This window comes from Phocoena sinus, chromosome 10 (genome assembly GCF_008692025.1).
Source record: "Phocoena sinus isolate mPhoSin1 chromosome 10, mPhoSin1.pri, whole genome shotgun sequence".
In the NCBI taxonomy this organism is placed as follows: Eukaryota; Metazoa; Chordata; class Mammalia; order Artiodactyla; family Phocoenidae; genus Phocoena; species Phocoena sinus.
Window position 1 is genome coordinate 52954178 of NC_045772.1, and position 16980 is coordinate 52971157.

Here is a 16980-nt window from a genome sequence, read left to right on the forward strand (position 1 = left end):
TTTTTTTTTTGCGGTACGCGGGCCTCTCACTGCCGTGGCCTCTCCCGTTGCGGAGCACAGGCTCCAGACGCGCAGGCTCAGCGGCCATGGCTCACGGGCCCAGCCGCTCCGCGGCATGTGGGATCCTCCTGGACTGGGGCACGAACCCGTGTTCCCTGCATCGGCAGGCGGACTCTCAACCACTGCACCACCAGGGAAGCCCACACTGTCTGTTTTAAAGGACCTTTTAAACTGAAGTGAAATTACATACAGAAAAATGTGCAAACCATAAGTGTACAGCTTTATGAATTATCACCAACTGAACGCACTCATGTGACTACCACTCAGATCAAGAAATACAGCACATTATGAGTAACCTGCGCTTCTCCCAGTCACCACACACACTTTCCTGCTCCCCAGAGGTAGCTACTATCCTGATTTCTAACCTCATATATTAGTTTTACCCTTTTAAAATACTTTATATAAATAAATGGATTCTTACAGCATATATTATTTTTGTTTTGTTTCTTTTGCTCAACTTTATGTAGTAAGATTTATTCATTTCTTGTCAGTACAGTATTTCACTGCTGAATATTCATTGTAAGAATACATCATAATTCATCCCTTTTACTGTTGATGACTTATTTCTGGTTTTGGGCCACTATGAATAATACTGCTAGGAACACATTTTTGTTGGGCCACACATACTTGAGTAGAATGGCTGCTTACTGGGTATTCCAGACTGTTTTCTGAAATTATTGCTCTAATTTGTATTCCCAACCAACACAGGAGCATTCCTATTACTCCACATCCACAACAATTGGTATCGTCAGTTTTAAAATTTTAAACCATTGGGAATTCCCTTGCGGTCCAGTGGTTAGGACTACATGATCTCATTGCCGAGGGCCCGGGTTTGATCCCTGGTTGGGGAACTAAGATCCTGCAAGCCGTGTGGCATGGCCAAAAAAGAAAAAAAAAAAAAAAAAATCACCTAAAAATTTAAACCACTGTGTTGGGTGTGTAGTGGTATCTCACTGTGGTTTTAATATGTATTTCTCTGATGGTTGAGATTGAGCACATTATCATATGTTCAAGGCAATTTATATTTTCTCTCTTTGAAACACCCTGTCAAACCTCTTGCTCAATCTTCTGTTGGGTGATGAGCCTTTCTCTCTACAGATTTGTAATACGTATATGAGTCTTTTGTTAGTTACATGTGTTGCAAATATCTTTCCCCACTCTGAGCTCTGGTTTTGTACTCTTTCTATAGTGTCTAGATGAACAGTCTCTAATTTTAATGTAATCAATTTACTAATCCTTGCCTTTATAATCAGTGCCTTTTGTGTCCTATTTAAGGAATATTTTCCTATCTCATGGTCATAAAGATACTGTTCTATGTTATCTTCTAGGAGCTTTTAAATTTATCTTCCACATTTATCTTCCACAATTAGGTTGTACTCCACCTTTGCTTATCAAAGTCTAATGTAAATCAATAGCTTTACCTTTTTCCCAGACAATGTACAGAGTTTAGAACACCTTAAAACCATTTACTCTTCCTGACTTATATGCTATTTTTGTAATGTTTTATAATAGGATGTATTAGATATGTAAATATTTGTATACATTTAAATACAAGACATTATTATGATATAGTCAGTATTCATTTAGCTTTATCCATATATTTATTAAATTCTTTGATCTCTATACCTTATATTTTTAAGAACACCCTTTAGAAATTCTTTCTTTTAAAAATATAGTTGATTTACAATATTATGTTAGTTTCAGGTGTACAACAAAGTGATTCAGTTATATATATATATATATATATATATATATATATATATATATACACACACACACACAAACACATGTATACTTTTTCAGATTCTTTTCCCTTATAGGTTATTTCAAGATATTGAATAGTTTCCTATGCTATACAGTAAATCCTTGTTGTTTATCTATTTTATATACAGTAGTGTGTATCTGTTAATCCCATACTCCTAATTTATTCCTCCCCTTCCCCTTTGGTAACTACATTTATTTTCTACACAGAAATTCTTTTTAGCATGAATCCTCTAGTGGCGAATTTTGCTTTTGTTGATTTAAAAATGTCTTTTATTTCACCTTCATTTATGAAAGATAATTTTTTCCTGGTTGGCAGTTATTTTCCTTCAGTACATTTAAAACATCACTGTACTTTTTTTTTTTTTTTGTACTTTCTTGTGGCTTCCATGTTCCTGTTGAATGAGAAGTTTACTATCAGTCTATCACACTTTGAATGAACCCTGCTTTCTTTCTCCAGCTGGTTTTAAAGTTTTCTACAGTTTCACTATAATGTATCTAGGTAAGGATTTAAAAAATATATTCTGCCTGGAATATTTTTGGACTTCTTGAATTATGTGATACTTTTCTTAAGCTCTGATAAGATTTCAGCCATTATCTTTACAAATATTGTCTCTACTTTCTTTTCTATCAATATTTTCTGGGAGTTTAGTTAGTATGCTAAAAATCACTGTGTTCTCTGTATCTTACCTTTCTCATCATATTTTCTACCCTTTTGTTTTTCCATGCTGCATTTTGATTACTTCCTTCAGATTTGTCTTCTATTTTGATAGTTCACTCTTCAGCTGTGTCTAATCTGATGTTAAAACCATGCCTGATTTATTAATTTGGGTTACTATATTTCTCAGCTCTAGAATTTCTGTGTGGTTCATTTTCAAATCTGTTATTTCACTGTTTATAGGTTATAACAGTGCCCTGCTGAAATCTAAGCTTGACTTTTATCTTCTTGAACACAGTAAATAGCTCTTTCACAGTTTTTTTCTGGTAATCCCAATATTTAGTTCCTGTGGGTATATTTCTATTGTCTGTTATGTATTCTGGCTATCACTCATGTTGTCTTTTCTCCTTATGTACCTAGTTATCTTTGCTGGACAGTTTCTGTAGAGTTATTTGAAGTCTAGGGTGAGGTTATCATCATGAGAGAATGTTTGTTTATTTTTCCAAGCCATTAGGGGCACTAATAGTTCAGAATCACTGGATTTTATTTCTGTTCAAAATATTTGATGCTCTGATGCTCTTCCTTTTGGGAACATATGGCTCCATATGTCATGGGTTTCAGGCTTGGCCATGTACCTTGTCCTGGATAATGAAATGTGCGAGAATCAGCTGAGTGACTCAGTCCACCACTACAGGAAGTAGAGATATGTTCGATTTTTTTGTTTGTTTTGTTTTTTTAAACAACAAAATACTGTTTAGGGAAGAAACAATAACAATCAGTGCTAGTTTAGAGGCTTAAAGAGGTCATGTGATGGAGCAAATTTTAAAAGGAGGCAAAAATTAAACAGATTTAGTCATTATTCCTGAGGATATGCAAATTGCAAAGGATAGACACTGGAAAAAAGCACATTAAAGATGATTTTTAAAATAACATTATAAGTACTTTAAGAAAGTCATGAATATATATCTATAGGCTGAATGAAGAGACTCACTATCCTGTAGGTGACATCAGTAAGATGGTAGAATTAGAGGTCCCCTATTCATACACTCCCACAACAACAATTTGGCAGCCATCCATGGACAAAAGTGCATTTGTGGGGGCTTTGGGATCCAGATAGGAGCTTGTAAAACCCTGATGGAGCCCACAACTGCCAAGGACCAATTTGAGAAAGCTGGCCCATGCCCAGGTGGCAGGCTTGCCAACTTTGGCCCTGGCTACAGACCCAGAAATAGCCTGTCCGCTTGTAGATGCAGCTACAGTCCTGTTTGGCCTTGGGCCTGCCACCAGCCCTATTTGCCAAGGGACCCAAGAGGAGTCACGCCCACCAATGTCCCAAGTAACAGGCCCGCTGACCTTAGTCCTAGATTTGGACCCTGTAGTAGCCCATGATGCAGTTCCAGTCCCTCTCAGCCCTGGTCTGGGAGCAGTGCTATTGCCCAGGGACATGCTGGGAGGCACACCTGTCCTTGCTCCCAGAGGCAGACCTGCCGACCTCGGTCCAACTGCAGATCTTGAAGTGGTCCTGTAACCTGGCTCCAGATGAGCCCCGCTGCAGTCCAGGGGGCAGTTCTGCTTGACCAGAAACCAGGCTGAAGACACGTCTATCTGTGCCCTGGGGGCAGGCCCACCAACCTCGGTCCAACTGTGGATAATGAAGCGGCCCTGTAACTTGGCTCTAACACCTCTTAGCAATGGCCTATGAGCAGTCGTACCCATCCGAGGGACCCAACAAGAGACGAGCCCATTTGTATGCCCCGAGTCAGGCCTGCCAAACTCTGTCCAATTTTGGTTTTTGAAGCAGCCCTGTAAGTTGGATCCAGTCCCTCTCGGTAGTAGTCCAAAAGCAGTCCTGCCCACCCAGGGACCAGGAGGGAGACATGCCCATCTATGCCCCCAGAGGCAGGCCTGCAGAACTTGGTCCCGGCTGTGGACCCTACTGCAGACCTGTGACTTAGATCTAGGTGTGCTCAGCTGCAGTCCAGGGCCAGTCCTGCCCACCAGGGACCTGTCCAGTGACTTGGCAGGTGCCACACCCACCCAAGTCCTTGGTAACAGGCTCACAGACTATGGCCCATACTGTGGACCCAGCAACGGTGAATGTGATTCCTTGTCAATCGCTTTTCTTTTTTTTCAACTTCCTTCTCGGAAACAAGAGTGTCATGGTTAAATTTGGAATTATCGGGAAGAATAAAGGATGTGACAGAAGCCACCAGATACAATGGCTGGGACTATGTATTATCCCATGGGACACTCCCGATGAAGAATAACACCAGCTCTGACACACACACAAACCATGTTCATAAGTCACAAGGGGGAACATAATGAAGCAGATATGAAACAGCTAATATGAGGCTTGTAATGACTCCCCATTAGTAGCAAGGAAACACAGTTGGGTTTGGTAGAAGGAGAGGCCAAAAACATGATAAGGAATTATGAAAAACCCAAAGAACATGCTGTACTGAAGGAGTGTCCAGGTGGCCTGGACTCTGAGAGCAGATTTCTGCGGCCTTCTGTAGACTGCCTCTTTTGCCTTTCTTCTCCCAGGACATTACAATTATTAGAGAAAACAAGAAGTTTCCTTCTCCAAACACACTGATTTAGTTTTCTAGGGCTGCCATAACAAAGTGCCACACGCTGTGTGGCTTAAACAACAGAAATTTATTGCCTCATAGTTTTGGAGGCTGGAAGGCTGAGATCAAGGTGTGGCCAGGGTTGGTGCCTTCTGAGGCCATGATGGAAGGAGCTGTTCTAGCCCTGCCTCCTCGGCTTATAGACAGCCGGCATCTTCTCTCTCTGTCTCTTCATATTGTCTTCTGTGTTTCTGTGCTCAAATTTCCCCTTAACATAAGGACATCAGTCACACTGGTTAGGGCCCACCCTAATGACCTCACTTTAACTTGATTACCTCTGTGAAGACCCTATGTTCAAATAAGGTCACATTCTGAAGTACTGATGGTTAGGACTTCAACATATGAATTTGGGGGGAACACAATTCAACCCCTAACACACACCACGTTATTTCATGGCACTGTGCCTTGTACCTTGCACCTGGTGCAGGCCTATTCATCCTTTAAGACTTATCATTCCATCTGTGAAGGTGACCCCTAGCCCTGTCCTCCCCTCCCCACTTAACTACTCTCCCTCCTTGCCACCACTGACCTTGTATGTATTTCAATTAGAGCACCGTATCCTTTCAGGCGTATTCAAAATTAGCAGAAAGAGACCACACACATATAAACTGGATTAATGCCATAGTTAATTAGCCGGGGGTACAGAAACTTCTTGCCAGCACAGGCCACAGAAGGCAGGAGCAGCGGCAGAGCACTTCCCTTGCTCCCGGTACCTTAACGGGGGGGTACAGTTGCCAGTGACCCTGTCACTGCTGGGTAAGGTGTTGCCAGATTTAGAAAAACAGTCCGATTTTTGCTGCTCTTCCCCCTGCTTTGGGGGAAGGGTCGTGGCACCATTCCAGAGGAATTCACACTAGTAACCTACACACTTGCATTTAAGGCGATGTTTACAAATACCAGGCTCTCCTGACTTCCGAACAAAATTCATTCTCAGCAACGATACAACTTAATCCAAAGAAGAGAACATCATCATTGCTTAGAGCCCTCTGAACAACATTTCTGCTTTAGTCATGTCTCAGAAAGCCTGTTTTCCTGCAGCCCATCTGGACTCTGACTTCATGACCCTTCTGGGTGAACCCTTTGCTAAGAGTGGTCTGAGGAGCGTGATCCCAAATCCATTTCTCACCAGCACCTACACCACACTGTTTCGAGGGCCTCTGTTTTCTATCTCCAGCGGGAACACCTTGAGGTCAGGGGCGGCTTATTAACTAGCACAGTGCATGGAATACAGCAGATTCTTAAGATGGCGGTGAGAATGAACTGAACGAACGGTGGAAGTTGGAGTCTTCCTCCTTCCAAATTGCTAAGACGCCAGAGGAATGCTCAGCGCACACCAACAACGTGGGCTCTCCTTGCTGACAGTCATCCTGAGCTCTGCCATTTTCTTCCAGATGCCCTACCCCATCCATCACTTTTAGACACTTTCTAGAAACTCTCCTCATTCTGCTTGGTATCTTCTGGATCAAGGCCCTCCCTTCAGTGAGTTAAGGCTTATTTGAAACAAACAAACAAAACACACACGCGCGCGCGCGCGCACACACACACACACACACACACAGAGCTTCTAACAACAGGCGTTTCCAGTGAGAAACAGTTGATCCTGTTTTCAATTTTGGCCGAGATGATGCTATCATTTAAGGGATAAATGGCAGTTTTCTTTTGTTTGGGCTTTTACTGTCAACCTCATCAGTAGAAGGTTTCAGACAAGTAAGAACCACTTAAGTTAAAACGAAGTTAAAACCACACAAGTCATCAGACATAGCAATAATGATTAAGTGGTTATCAAGCTTCACTTCTTAAGCCAACTGCCCCTAAGGGTTTGATCAATGATGTATATGACTTGAGATTCTGCCACAGTCATCGATTGCTATTATGGGAAATTTGATGGGGGGAAATGTGATTTTTCTACCCTAAGTAGAAATGTAAGCAGATAGGTTAGGGGGTCCCTGGAGAAAGAGAACCAGGAATGGATGGCTTTCTTGACATGAGAGAAGCCATTTTAGCCTAAGCCATTTTGTGATCTAAGCCTGGCCACAATGCTTGCCCTTGAACAGGTCTCAGTAACCAAGGATCTCAAGGGAACAAAGGAATGCAGGAACAGAGAAAAGGCAGTCAAACAATAGGCAGTGATAAAGCAGAGTCCTAGTTCCTCCTCAAGGGATATACATAATATATCTTTGAGTTCTGCAGGAACTAAGGCCCCTACCCAGGTGGAGGACGGAAAGAGGATGTTGACCCTCCTGACCTCAATCAACTAAACTTGGACTCTGTTGACTTTTGCCCCCAGTTCTATGCTGAATTCTCCTCTGCTCAAACCTCTTCAGGAATATGCATGTACCTTTAGCTTAAAAATTCCCCAATTCTTGCTGTTGGGGAGTCATTGCTTTGGGCAAGATGCCCGGTATTCTCCTTACTTGCTGCAAGTAATAACAAATCCTTCCTTCTCCTGCGCTTTGGCTTGGTTGTGTCTTTTGGCTACACTCCCACCAAGAGGTGAACCCAGTTTTCGGGTAACAGAAAGTTAAAACCAAGATATCTCTTACTTCCCTCAATTACCCATGCCATGAAAATTATCTCACATGTTTGCCTAAAATCTTGTTCATTATTGTTGAAAATATCCTGTGTAAGGATTATATTTGGGAATAGTCTGTGAAATACTCCCTAGTAAACTGTTGGTGAAAGATTTTAAGTGGTGCTAGGAAAATTTATATGTTCATTAAACATTGTTACAAATTAACTGAGGAATTAATTACAGACTACTCTCTTTTCTATTCCCTTCAGGGGGATAAATCTACTATAACTTAAGAGAAATTAGTTGTTTTATGTGTGAGAAGGTTTTACTCATAGCACAGAAGTGACATGCTTACGAAAGCTCTGCTTTCTGGAGCAAATATTGGGACAAAGGGTCTGAAAATGGGGCAAACTACTTAAAAATAAGGCTGTCCTAGGGCTTCCCTGGTGGCGCAGTGGTTGGGAGTCCGCCTGCCGATGCAGGGGACACGGGTTCGTGCCCCGGTCCGGGAGGATCCCACATGCCGCGGAGCGGCTGGACCGGTGAGCCATGGCCGCTGAGCCTGTGCTCCGCAGCGGGAGAGGCCACAGCAGTGAGAGGCCCGCATACCGAAAAAAAAAAAAATTCAAAAAAAAAAAAAATAAGGCTGTCCTAAAGAAAAGAAAGGCCTAATTGCTTTACTTATGCAATTCATTTTCCTTTTCTTTGGCTTTGATAAAGGTGAGACAGGAGGGAAGGGGGCAGGGCACAACCGTTAAAAGAATGACACAGCCATTGAGGATATGACAAAAACTGGTTAGAACCAACTAGGCCCAAGATGGCAGAAGATACAACTCCCAGCAGACCTTGAGCCTCATTAGATGCTCACTGTAGTACACTAGCATATGCCAAACAACACTCCCACAGGCGCCATGACACTTCTGAGGGCTACCATAAGGGCCAAAAAGTGGAAGTGCGTGGTGGCCCAATTCCTGGGAATCCCTGCCCCTTCCCCAAAATAGAATATCCCTCCCACTTGTTAGCCTATGAAATTACCCAGCCCCAAAAAACTAATCACCCTGGGCTGCTTCTGACACAACAGCATTCTGCCTATGGAATGTGCATCTCTCTAAATGAACTCTTTCACTTTACCTTGGCTCACTTTTGAATTCTCTCCTGTGTGAAGCCAAGGACCCTCACTTGGCAGCCTGTCCCAGGAACTCACCTGAAACCTGGGACATGACCATTCTCCTGCAACAAAGGGAGGAATGAGGAACTCTAAGGAAAGGGAAATGTGATCTATGGGGAATTACTCCAGAGGCTAGCTTTGAAAGAAAGGAGCCACAGCAATGACCCCCTAAGCTGAAATCCCTACAACAACGGTTAAAAGTAAATTTTTTCCTTCCCTTCCCTTTCCTTCCTTCTTTCTTTCTTTTCCCTTGCAGTTTTATTGAGATATAATTGACAGGGCAATAATAAAGTCTACAGCATACTGATTTGACTTAACATACATCACGAAATGATGACCAAAATAAGTTTAGTGAACATCCATTATCTCACCGATACAAAATAAAAAAAGCAAAAAGGATTTACTCTCAACAAATTTTACACATAACACACAGCAGTGTTAATTATATTAACCATGTTGCACATTACATCCCTAGTAATAATTTATCTTATAGCTGGAAGTTTGTACCTCTTGATGACCTTCATCCAACTCCCCCTCTCCCCCACCCCCCTCTCTTTTACTATAATTTGGTCTGTTTTTGTAGTATAATTGACATACAGCACCACGTTAGTTAGTTCCTGGCGTACAACATAGTGATCTGAAACTTCTACACATTACAAAATGATCACCATCTTAAGTCTAGTTACCATCTGTCACATTTCACAAAGATATCACATAGTTATTGACTATATTCCTCATTCTGTACATTTCATCCCTTTGACTCATTTATTTTGTAACTGGAAGTCTGTACCTCTTAATCTCCCTATTTCACTTGAATGGTAAACCTTCAGAAAGTGGACATGGCTGTGTAACATTAGGTTGGGCTTTGGAAACTGTGTATAGTGAGAAAGGTATAAATGATCATTTCGATTTAGGTTGCTTTCAAAGTGTTGCCTTTAAAAATAATGTTTATTAAGGTTTCACTTCAAAGTTTTAATAAAAAGTTATACTTTTAAGTAAAAAAAAAAAAAAAAAATTGGGGAATAGAGTTGTGTGGGCAGCAGTCCCTGCTCTAATTCTATGGGCACAATCCACAGCGAACCTAATAATATATATTTGTGGACTGGCTGACTGGAAGTGGGACTCATAAGGCTAAGGTATCACCGACGCAAGTTCACAGCATCATGAAACTGAAAGCTCATTTTAAAAGGTTTAACAGGCAAAGGTAAAGTTTTTTTACATTTGAACTTCACAGTTCATTTACTGTGAAGTGACAGTACATGTCCCAATCCATTATGAATCTGCATCAACCACAAATTTTATCAAGCCCGTCTCAAGCCTTTCCTTCCAACTTTTACTACTTACAAGTATACTCAGGCCATTTTACAAATGCACACTGCTCTCTTCTCTTTGTTTTAAGGCAAGTGCTGCAAAATCAACTATCTTCCAGGGCCAAGTAATGAAAATAGGCAAGTGGGCTGAGTGGGGCGTATGGCAAATAGGAAGCACGTGCTCTGCGTCTAAGGGGAGTATGTACTCCTCAGCTCAAGCCAGTTATTGTCCTGTAGAAATGCAGGTCTAGTATGAGAAGATCTAATTGTTTTGAAGCTGAAAATCCACATTTTTATGCAAAACTTCCAATTTTTTTTTTTTTTTTTTTTTTTTTTGCGGTACGCGGGCCTCTCACTGTTGTGGCCTCTCCCGTTGCGGAGCACAGGCTCCGGACGCGCAGGCTCAGCGGCCATGGCTCACGGGCCCAGCTGCTCTGCAGCATGTGGGATCTTCCCAGACCGGGGCACGAACCCGTGTCCCCTGCATCGGCAGGCGGACTCTCAACCACTGCACCACCAGGGAAGCCCCCAAACTTCCAATTTTTAAATGACAATAACAATTAAAAAAATCAAGCACTGTAGAGCAAACAAAATTTGTTCATGGCCAGACATGGTCTGTGGGCTCTTAGCATGGAAACTCCCTTCTTAGAAGGCCTCCTACAGTTTCAAGGGGTGTCCATTATTTATAGTTGTCTAAGATTTGGTGAAAAGGTTCATGTTCTATTTAGCTGCCCTCTCTATGCTTTTGTAAGCTTGGATGAAATTTTCCCTCAACTTTTATCTTTTCACTGGGCAGTCATAATTATTTTTAGTTAATTAAACTCTTTCCAATAAATGTTGGACTTTATGAGTATGTGTGTGTACACACACACACACATACACACACAAGTTTGTGCAGAGGCAGAGAATTACATAAATTTTGCATGTGTTTCTTTACTTGTATATTTTGCTTTGACACCAAGGTGTCAATTTCCTGTCCTCCTATCAGTGGAAGATCAGAGGCAAATTCCTTATTCATGGTGGAGAAAAGTGCTACACAGGGGCTCCAAATCAGCAATGATTGCTATGTTGTTCCCAAGTTAGGTCTCTTATTTTTCACATTGTATAAACGACTTGTTATGTACTACTTCTCCACTAGACACATGCTAACTGTAACTTATTCATCTCTGTACTTTCCACACCTGGCAAAATATGTGGAATAGTATAAGTCGCTCAATAAATATTTATTTTACTGAAATGAACTGACCCACAGCATCAAAACTCCTTAAGTTTGTTCTCAATGCCTCTCGTCACACGATTTCAGCTTCACCTTCAGCTCATCCCCAAGGAGAACCTGGGTGATGACCAAACTGCTCTGTTCTCCAACCTTGAAAATATATTAAAACCTCTTTCCCTCCTTCTATACCTATGAAGTCTACTGGTTGCCACAAATCCAATTTAAATCTTACTTTCCTTGGGAATCCCATTCTACTACAGTGAATCTGTTCCATCTCCAAGAATCATAAACCACTTGTCATGCTCAGAAGAAACATCAGGACAATCCAATTCATTTGTTTCTACAGTAAATTTTGAAAAATTAGCCCTCAGAAAGCACTGTCTGCCCCTATCAGGTTATAAAGATACTGCGCTTCTCCACATTATGCCCAAACAGGAAGACTAGGGTCACAAACTCAAAGGGCTGCAGAGGCCAGACAGGTTACATAAATGGACTAGTCCAATGTAAGAAAATCAGGACTGAACGACTAGGGCAAAGTGGAATTCGAGTACCCCAGCCTTTCCCTTCACGAAGCAACACAGGGGCTAGAGTCCCCACACTTTCCTGTTTTTAACAGGCCCAAATTGTGTGGAGCCAAACCAAACAGGTCTGTGGGCCGCCAGTCTCGACCTTGTGTATCATACACTATTTTCCTAGAGTTTAGAGACCGTTTCCAAATAAAACCACGAGAGCTTATGCATGGAAAAAAAACTGGAAGTCACTAGGCGTACAAACCCTAGGTCTAACAGGATCCAGTAAACTGCATTAAATGAGTATTTTGTGATGCCTTTGCCAAGACCCTGAGCTCTAACGACACCTCAAAGAGAGCAACAGCTTCCCTTCGGGAAGTTTCATTAGGGGGACTTTACACAGAGACTGAAATCTTAATCACAATGGTTGCATCTTATATACACATGTTTGAATAAGGGGTGGTTTGGTTCTTCCAGAAAGACCAGAAACCAGAAAGGCTGCAATGGGTTTTCACCAAACTCTACTGGTCTAAGAAACATGACACTCTTTTTTAACAGAAACAAACACACATTCACATAATTCAAGACATCTCAGTGGAATCAGAATAAAAGAGGGTACTAAAGTGAATTTTGACCATTTATTTTATCAAGGGCAAATCGTTGTTTTTTTCCTTTCTGTCCCACACTTCTTCTTTTGGAAATTGTTTGTCTCTAGAAATACCTATTTCTGCTGGGGCTGTCAAACGGTTCTATGAATGGGCACAGGATCTAAGCTGGCCAATGAAAAAAATCCCATTTCCTGGCTGTAATAGTTGGACCAAAAGTATGCATGACTTAAGTCAGGCCAATGAAAGACCTTATTTCAGAGATAAGGATGTTGGGATGAGGTGAGATGGTAAACTGTAGGGACCACGTAGTCCTGGATCTCCCGATACAGGACATGGGGAGGGACTTCCTACCAACACACATGAAGATACCACTTCAAAGTGATGAAAAGAGATTCCTGGTAACTATCATCTGGACACAGATCCAATCACCACTGAGGCTACTGCAAACACTGACCAGTACGTAAACTTTGTGACTTGACCAAGCGTGATTTGGGTTCCTGTAAGTTACATTTGAGTGCCTTGACTAACACAAGAAACATTTGTGGTTCCTATTTTTATTTAAGTAGAACATGGACCCAATAAATCAATTTCAGAAACAGGCTGAACTGTACGACTGCTTTCTGGCTCAACATGTATTTATAATTCACATTTTATGTTCTATCCATTTAAATCCGGTAATGTCGGCAAATAAACAGTTTTATATTGCCATTCAAGTACTATGATTTTTGTACTCATAATTATATCAGTAATGCCATATTCAGTACCAAAAACCTAGAAACTACAAAAAAGCATAAAAAAGGACTTAATTTCAAAAGTTAGGATTAAATGAACATGTCAGACATCTCTTTCCACACATTCATGTAGATTCTTGAACACATATGTTGAATTTGATAATCTATTGGGAACTACTTTCAGTATTTAAGAATTTAAGAATAAAAGGTGTGTTTACATGTGTATGCAGTGAATCCCTGGTAAAGTATTCATTTATGGTAGAATACAGAACCTTTGCATTTATCTTCTACAAGGAGTACTTCAGGAACTCTGATCTAGCTGAAAATGCAGGATGGAGAGATTGCAGTTACAATGTTAAATTCCCTTAGGTCGTGTGAAACTGTCTTCCAGTTTACATTAGAATTCATTTTACTTGTGAGGGCAGAAAGCATGCTCACCTCCTCGTTCTCAATCTTGAGCGTGGCCAGTCGGGACTGCAGCTGCTGGTACCTGAGCATAAGCTCTGCCTGGACCGGCTGCTGCGCGCTGACCTGACACACCTGATGGGGAATCAGAAACCACAGTTACAACAGGGAGCCGTCCAGCCAGCCTCCAGGTGCACAGTTCTCCCATTTAAAGGCTGCATGAATCAGGCGGATCCCCTCAAGATTCCAATTACATATTTTACTTTTAACAGCCGCCTCAAAACTTCAGTCTTAAATATGAACTTGTTATGTAAGTGGCAAGAGCAGAATGTAGCTGCTTGGCCTGGATATGACTGGGAAAAAAGCAGCAGTGGGAAGCACCCCTCTAAGAATGTGGTGGTTGCTGGAGATGGAGCTCTGATGCTGCCGTCTACCTGTGGAATAAGTTATTGTGCAGAGTGTGGCGGATGATCCAAGTGTACGGTCATGCAGGCAGGCAGCAGAGCCTGCTGGTTACAGTCAGCTGGGTGACTACAGTAAGTTACTAAACCTCAGTTTCCTTATCTGTAAAATGGGGATAGTAAGAGTACCTACGCCATAGGGCTGCGGTGGGGATGAAATGGGATGATGTACATAAAGCACTTAGAACACTGCCTGGCACACAGTGAAAACTCAGAAAAAGTGAGTAACTGTTTTCTGTATCTTCAACCATGGCTTGTCTTGCCAATTTTCAGCCAAATCATGTGATTCACCACGAAACTGAGGAAGCCACCTGTCTTAGGCTTTGGTAGAAAGATATCTTGGCCATGATCTCAATTATGGATAAGGTCAAAATTAAGAGCCTTTTAATTATATTAAAATCAGACTAGAAATGAACAATTTCCTTTCATCTTTCTCATCACAGAAATGGTCTCAGCAAATGAGAGTTTCCTTTTATGGAGTCTCCAAGACATCGTAGAGATTATTGCTTCCTGGCAGAACTGGCCATAAAAAAGGGCAGGAGACTTACTATATTAAAATAATAATAGTTAAAAAAAAAAGTAACAACTTTTAACCCAACTGAAATAACTTGTTTGTGACATTTTATCATTCTGTGTTTAACACATCCATCCGTAACTGAAAGATTAAAACCATTTGCTTTTAGAAACATAACTCTGGGTGGGATAAGCCACTCGCCTGTCAAATTCGTGTGCTATTGGCATAAAGACTGCTTACCATTTTTAATCAAGTAATTCACTCTATCAAATCAAGCAAAAATAAAATTAGGTTAGAAATATATCAGGTACATACATATACATCTTATAAGTCTTAACATTAGGTGTTTCAGAGAAAATACGACATTAAAGAAGAAATCTGCCATGGAAATTATAAGTACGCCTATTTTTAAAAACATACTGTCACCACAATAAGCTAAAATTGAGTTTTTAATCTAGGAGTACTGTTTTGCACAGCTGGGACACCAAGTGCTATAGAGCATGCTCCATTATTGGTTCTTCTTGTTTCCCCCTGTTCACAGACAATAAATATATCTCTGTAACTCGTAAATGGTTTAAATGGAGTTTTTCCCTTGCATAAAATAGGATAGAAAGCTAAACTCATATAAAGAACCTAAGATAGAATACATCCTTTCTAATGCTCGTTTTACCAGTTTGGAGGTAACTTGAGTCTTAAAAAAATGGTTTGTATCTCTTTTCCTGTCTTCCATTTTCCTGCCATTTATAATTATTTTTCTTTACAGAGATCTTTAAATCAGGATTATAAGAAGTCTTCAGACAGATTCTATTGGGCCAAGAAAACGCTTTGTTTTGAACTTAAATCTGAATGTCTTGAGGTGGAGAAAGAATTCTTTAACTATCCTGCAACAGTGCAGTGCTTACACCCAGGTGAGTTTGCACCTCTATTTCTTTGGCCTCTGGAGGCATTAGAGTGTTTGATCATTGCTTTAAAAGGTGGTAGTGGCTGATTGTTGAGAGTATTGTGCTAAGATCCCATGCAAAGGCAGGCATGAGAAGACAACTGGGAATTTTTACAACTGCTGGGTACAGCAGGGGAAGAGTAATGTAAGTTAAGAGACAATTCATTAGCTTTAAGATAATCAATTACTGACCTCATCACCCATGTGAGACTGAAACTCAAACTTCATTGGTGGACAGAACGCAGCAGGGTACATCTCCATGAATCTCTGCTTATCACTCCTGGGCTCCAAATTGTCAACTGCATTCTCAATAATGTCCAAGCCTTCGTGTCTGGAGGTTTCAAGGTTATACTCCGCAGAGAGATATGTTCTCAGGGCTCTGTTTAGACTTGCATGGTAGCCAAGATCACAGCACTTAAAAAGTAAGAGAACACCACATATAAAAATTAACTCAAAATGGATCACAACTTAAATGTGACAGCTAGAACCATAAAATTCTTAGGAGCAAACCTTCATTACCTTGCATTAGGCATTGGTTTTTTGGATATAGTATCAAAATCACAAGCAACAAAAGAAAAAATAAATTGGGTTTCATCGAATTTGAAGACTTTTGTGCTTCAAAGGGCACTATCAAGTAAAAAGATAGCCCACATCACGGGAAAAATATTTTGCAAATCATGTTATCTGATAAGGAATTTGTATCTAGAATATATAAAGAACTCTGGTAACTCAATAATAGACAGACATATAGCCCAATTTAAAAAAATGGGCAATGGATCCGTTAGGTATTTCTTAAAAAATACATATACAAATTGTCGAAAGCATATGAAAAGATGCTCAACATCATCTGTCATCAGGGAAATGCAAATCAAAACCACATGTGATACCACTAGGATGGTTAAAATAAAAAAGACAGGAAATAACAAGGATTGGGGAGGATGTGGAGAAACTGGAACCCTCGTACACTGCAGATGGGAATATAAAATGTTGCAGTCACTTTGGAAAAGAGTCTGGAAGTTTGTCAAAGGTTAAACATATGACTTGGCAATTCCATTCCTAGGACTATATAAAAAAGAGATAAAGCATATGACTTGGCAATTCCATTCATAGGAATATATAAAAAAGAGATAAAACTTGTACATGAATGTTTCCCGCAGTATTATTAATAGCTGAAAAGTAGAAACTAAGTATCCATCAATAAATGAATAAACAAGACATTTTCAGCCATAAAAAGGAATGAAGTACCGATACATGCTACAACATGGGTCAGCCACACATTGTATGACTCCATTGATATGAATATCCAGAATAGGCAAATTTATAGAGAGAAGGTAGATTAGTGGTTGCCTAGGGCTGGGGGATGAAGGAATTAGGAAGTGATGGCTAAGGGGTGCAGGATTTTTCGGAGTAATGAAAATGTTCTAAAATTGATTGTGGCAACATATACACAACACTGTGGATATAATAAAAGCCAACTGTGGATTTTTAATGGGTTAA

At 40.7% G+C, this 16980-nt stretch overlaps 1 protein-coding gene across 6 annotated transcripts in view; it reads right to left on the reverse strand.

Annotated features, from left to right (window-relative positions):
* The window catches only part of SRGAP1 (SLIT-ROBO Rho GTPase activating protein 1), a 274730-nt gene that overhangs the window by 63357 nt on the left and 194393 nt on the right, over positions 1-16980 (reverse strand). For all 6 annotated transcript variants that reach the window (XM_032644932.1, XM_032644931.1, XM_032644930.1 and 3 more), the window contains 2 exons: positions 15676-15897; positions 13602-13703 (listed from right to left, as the gene is read on the reverse strand). In XM_032644932.1, coding sequence (XP_032500823.1) covers positions 13602-13703; positions 15676-15897 — 324 coding nt within the window. The remainder of the gene's footprint in view (positions 1-13601; positions 13704-15675; positions 15898-16980) is intronic.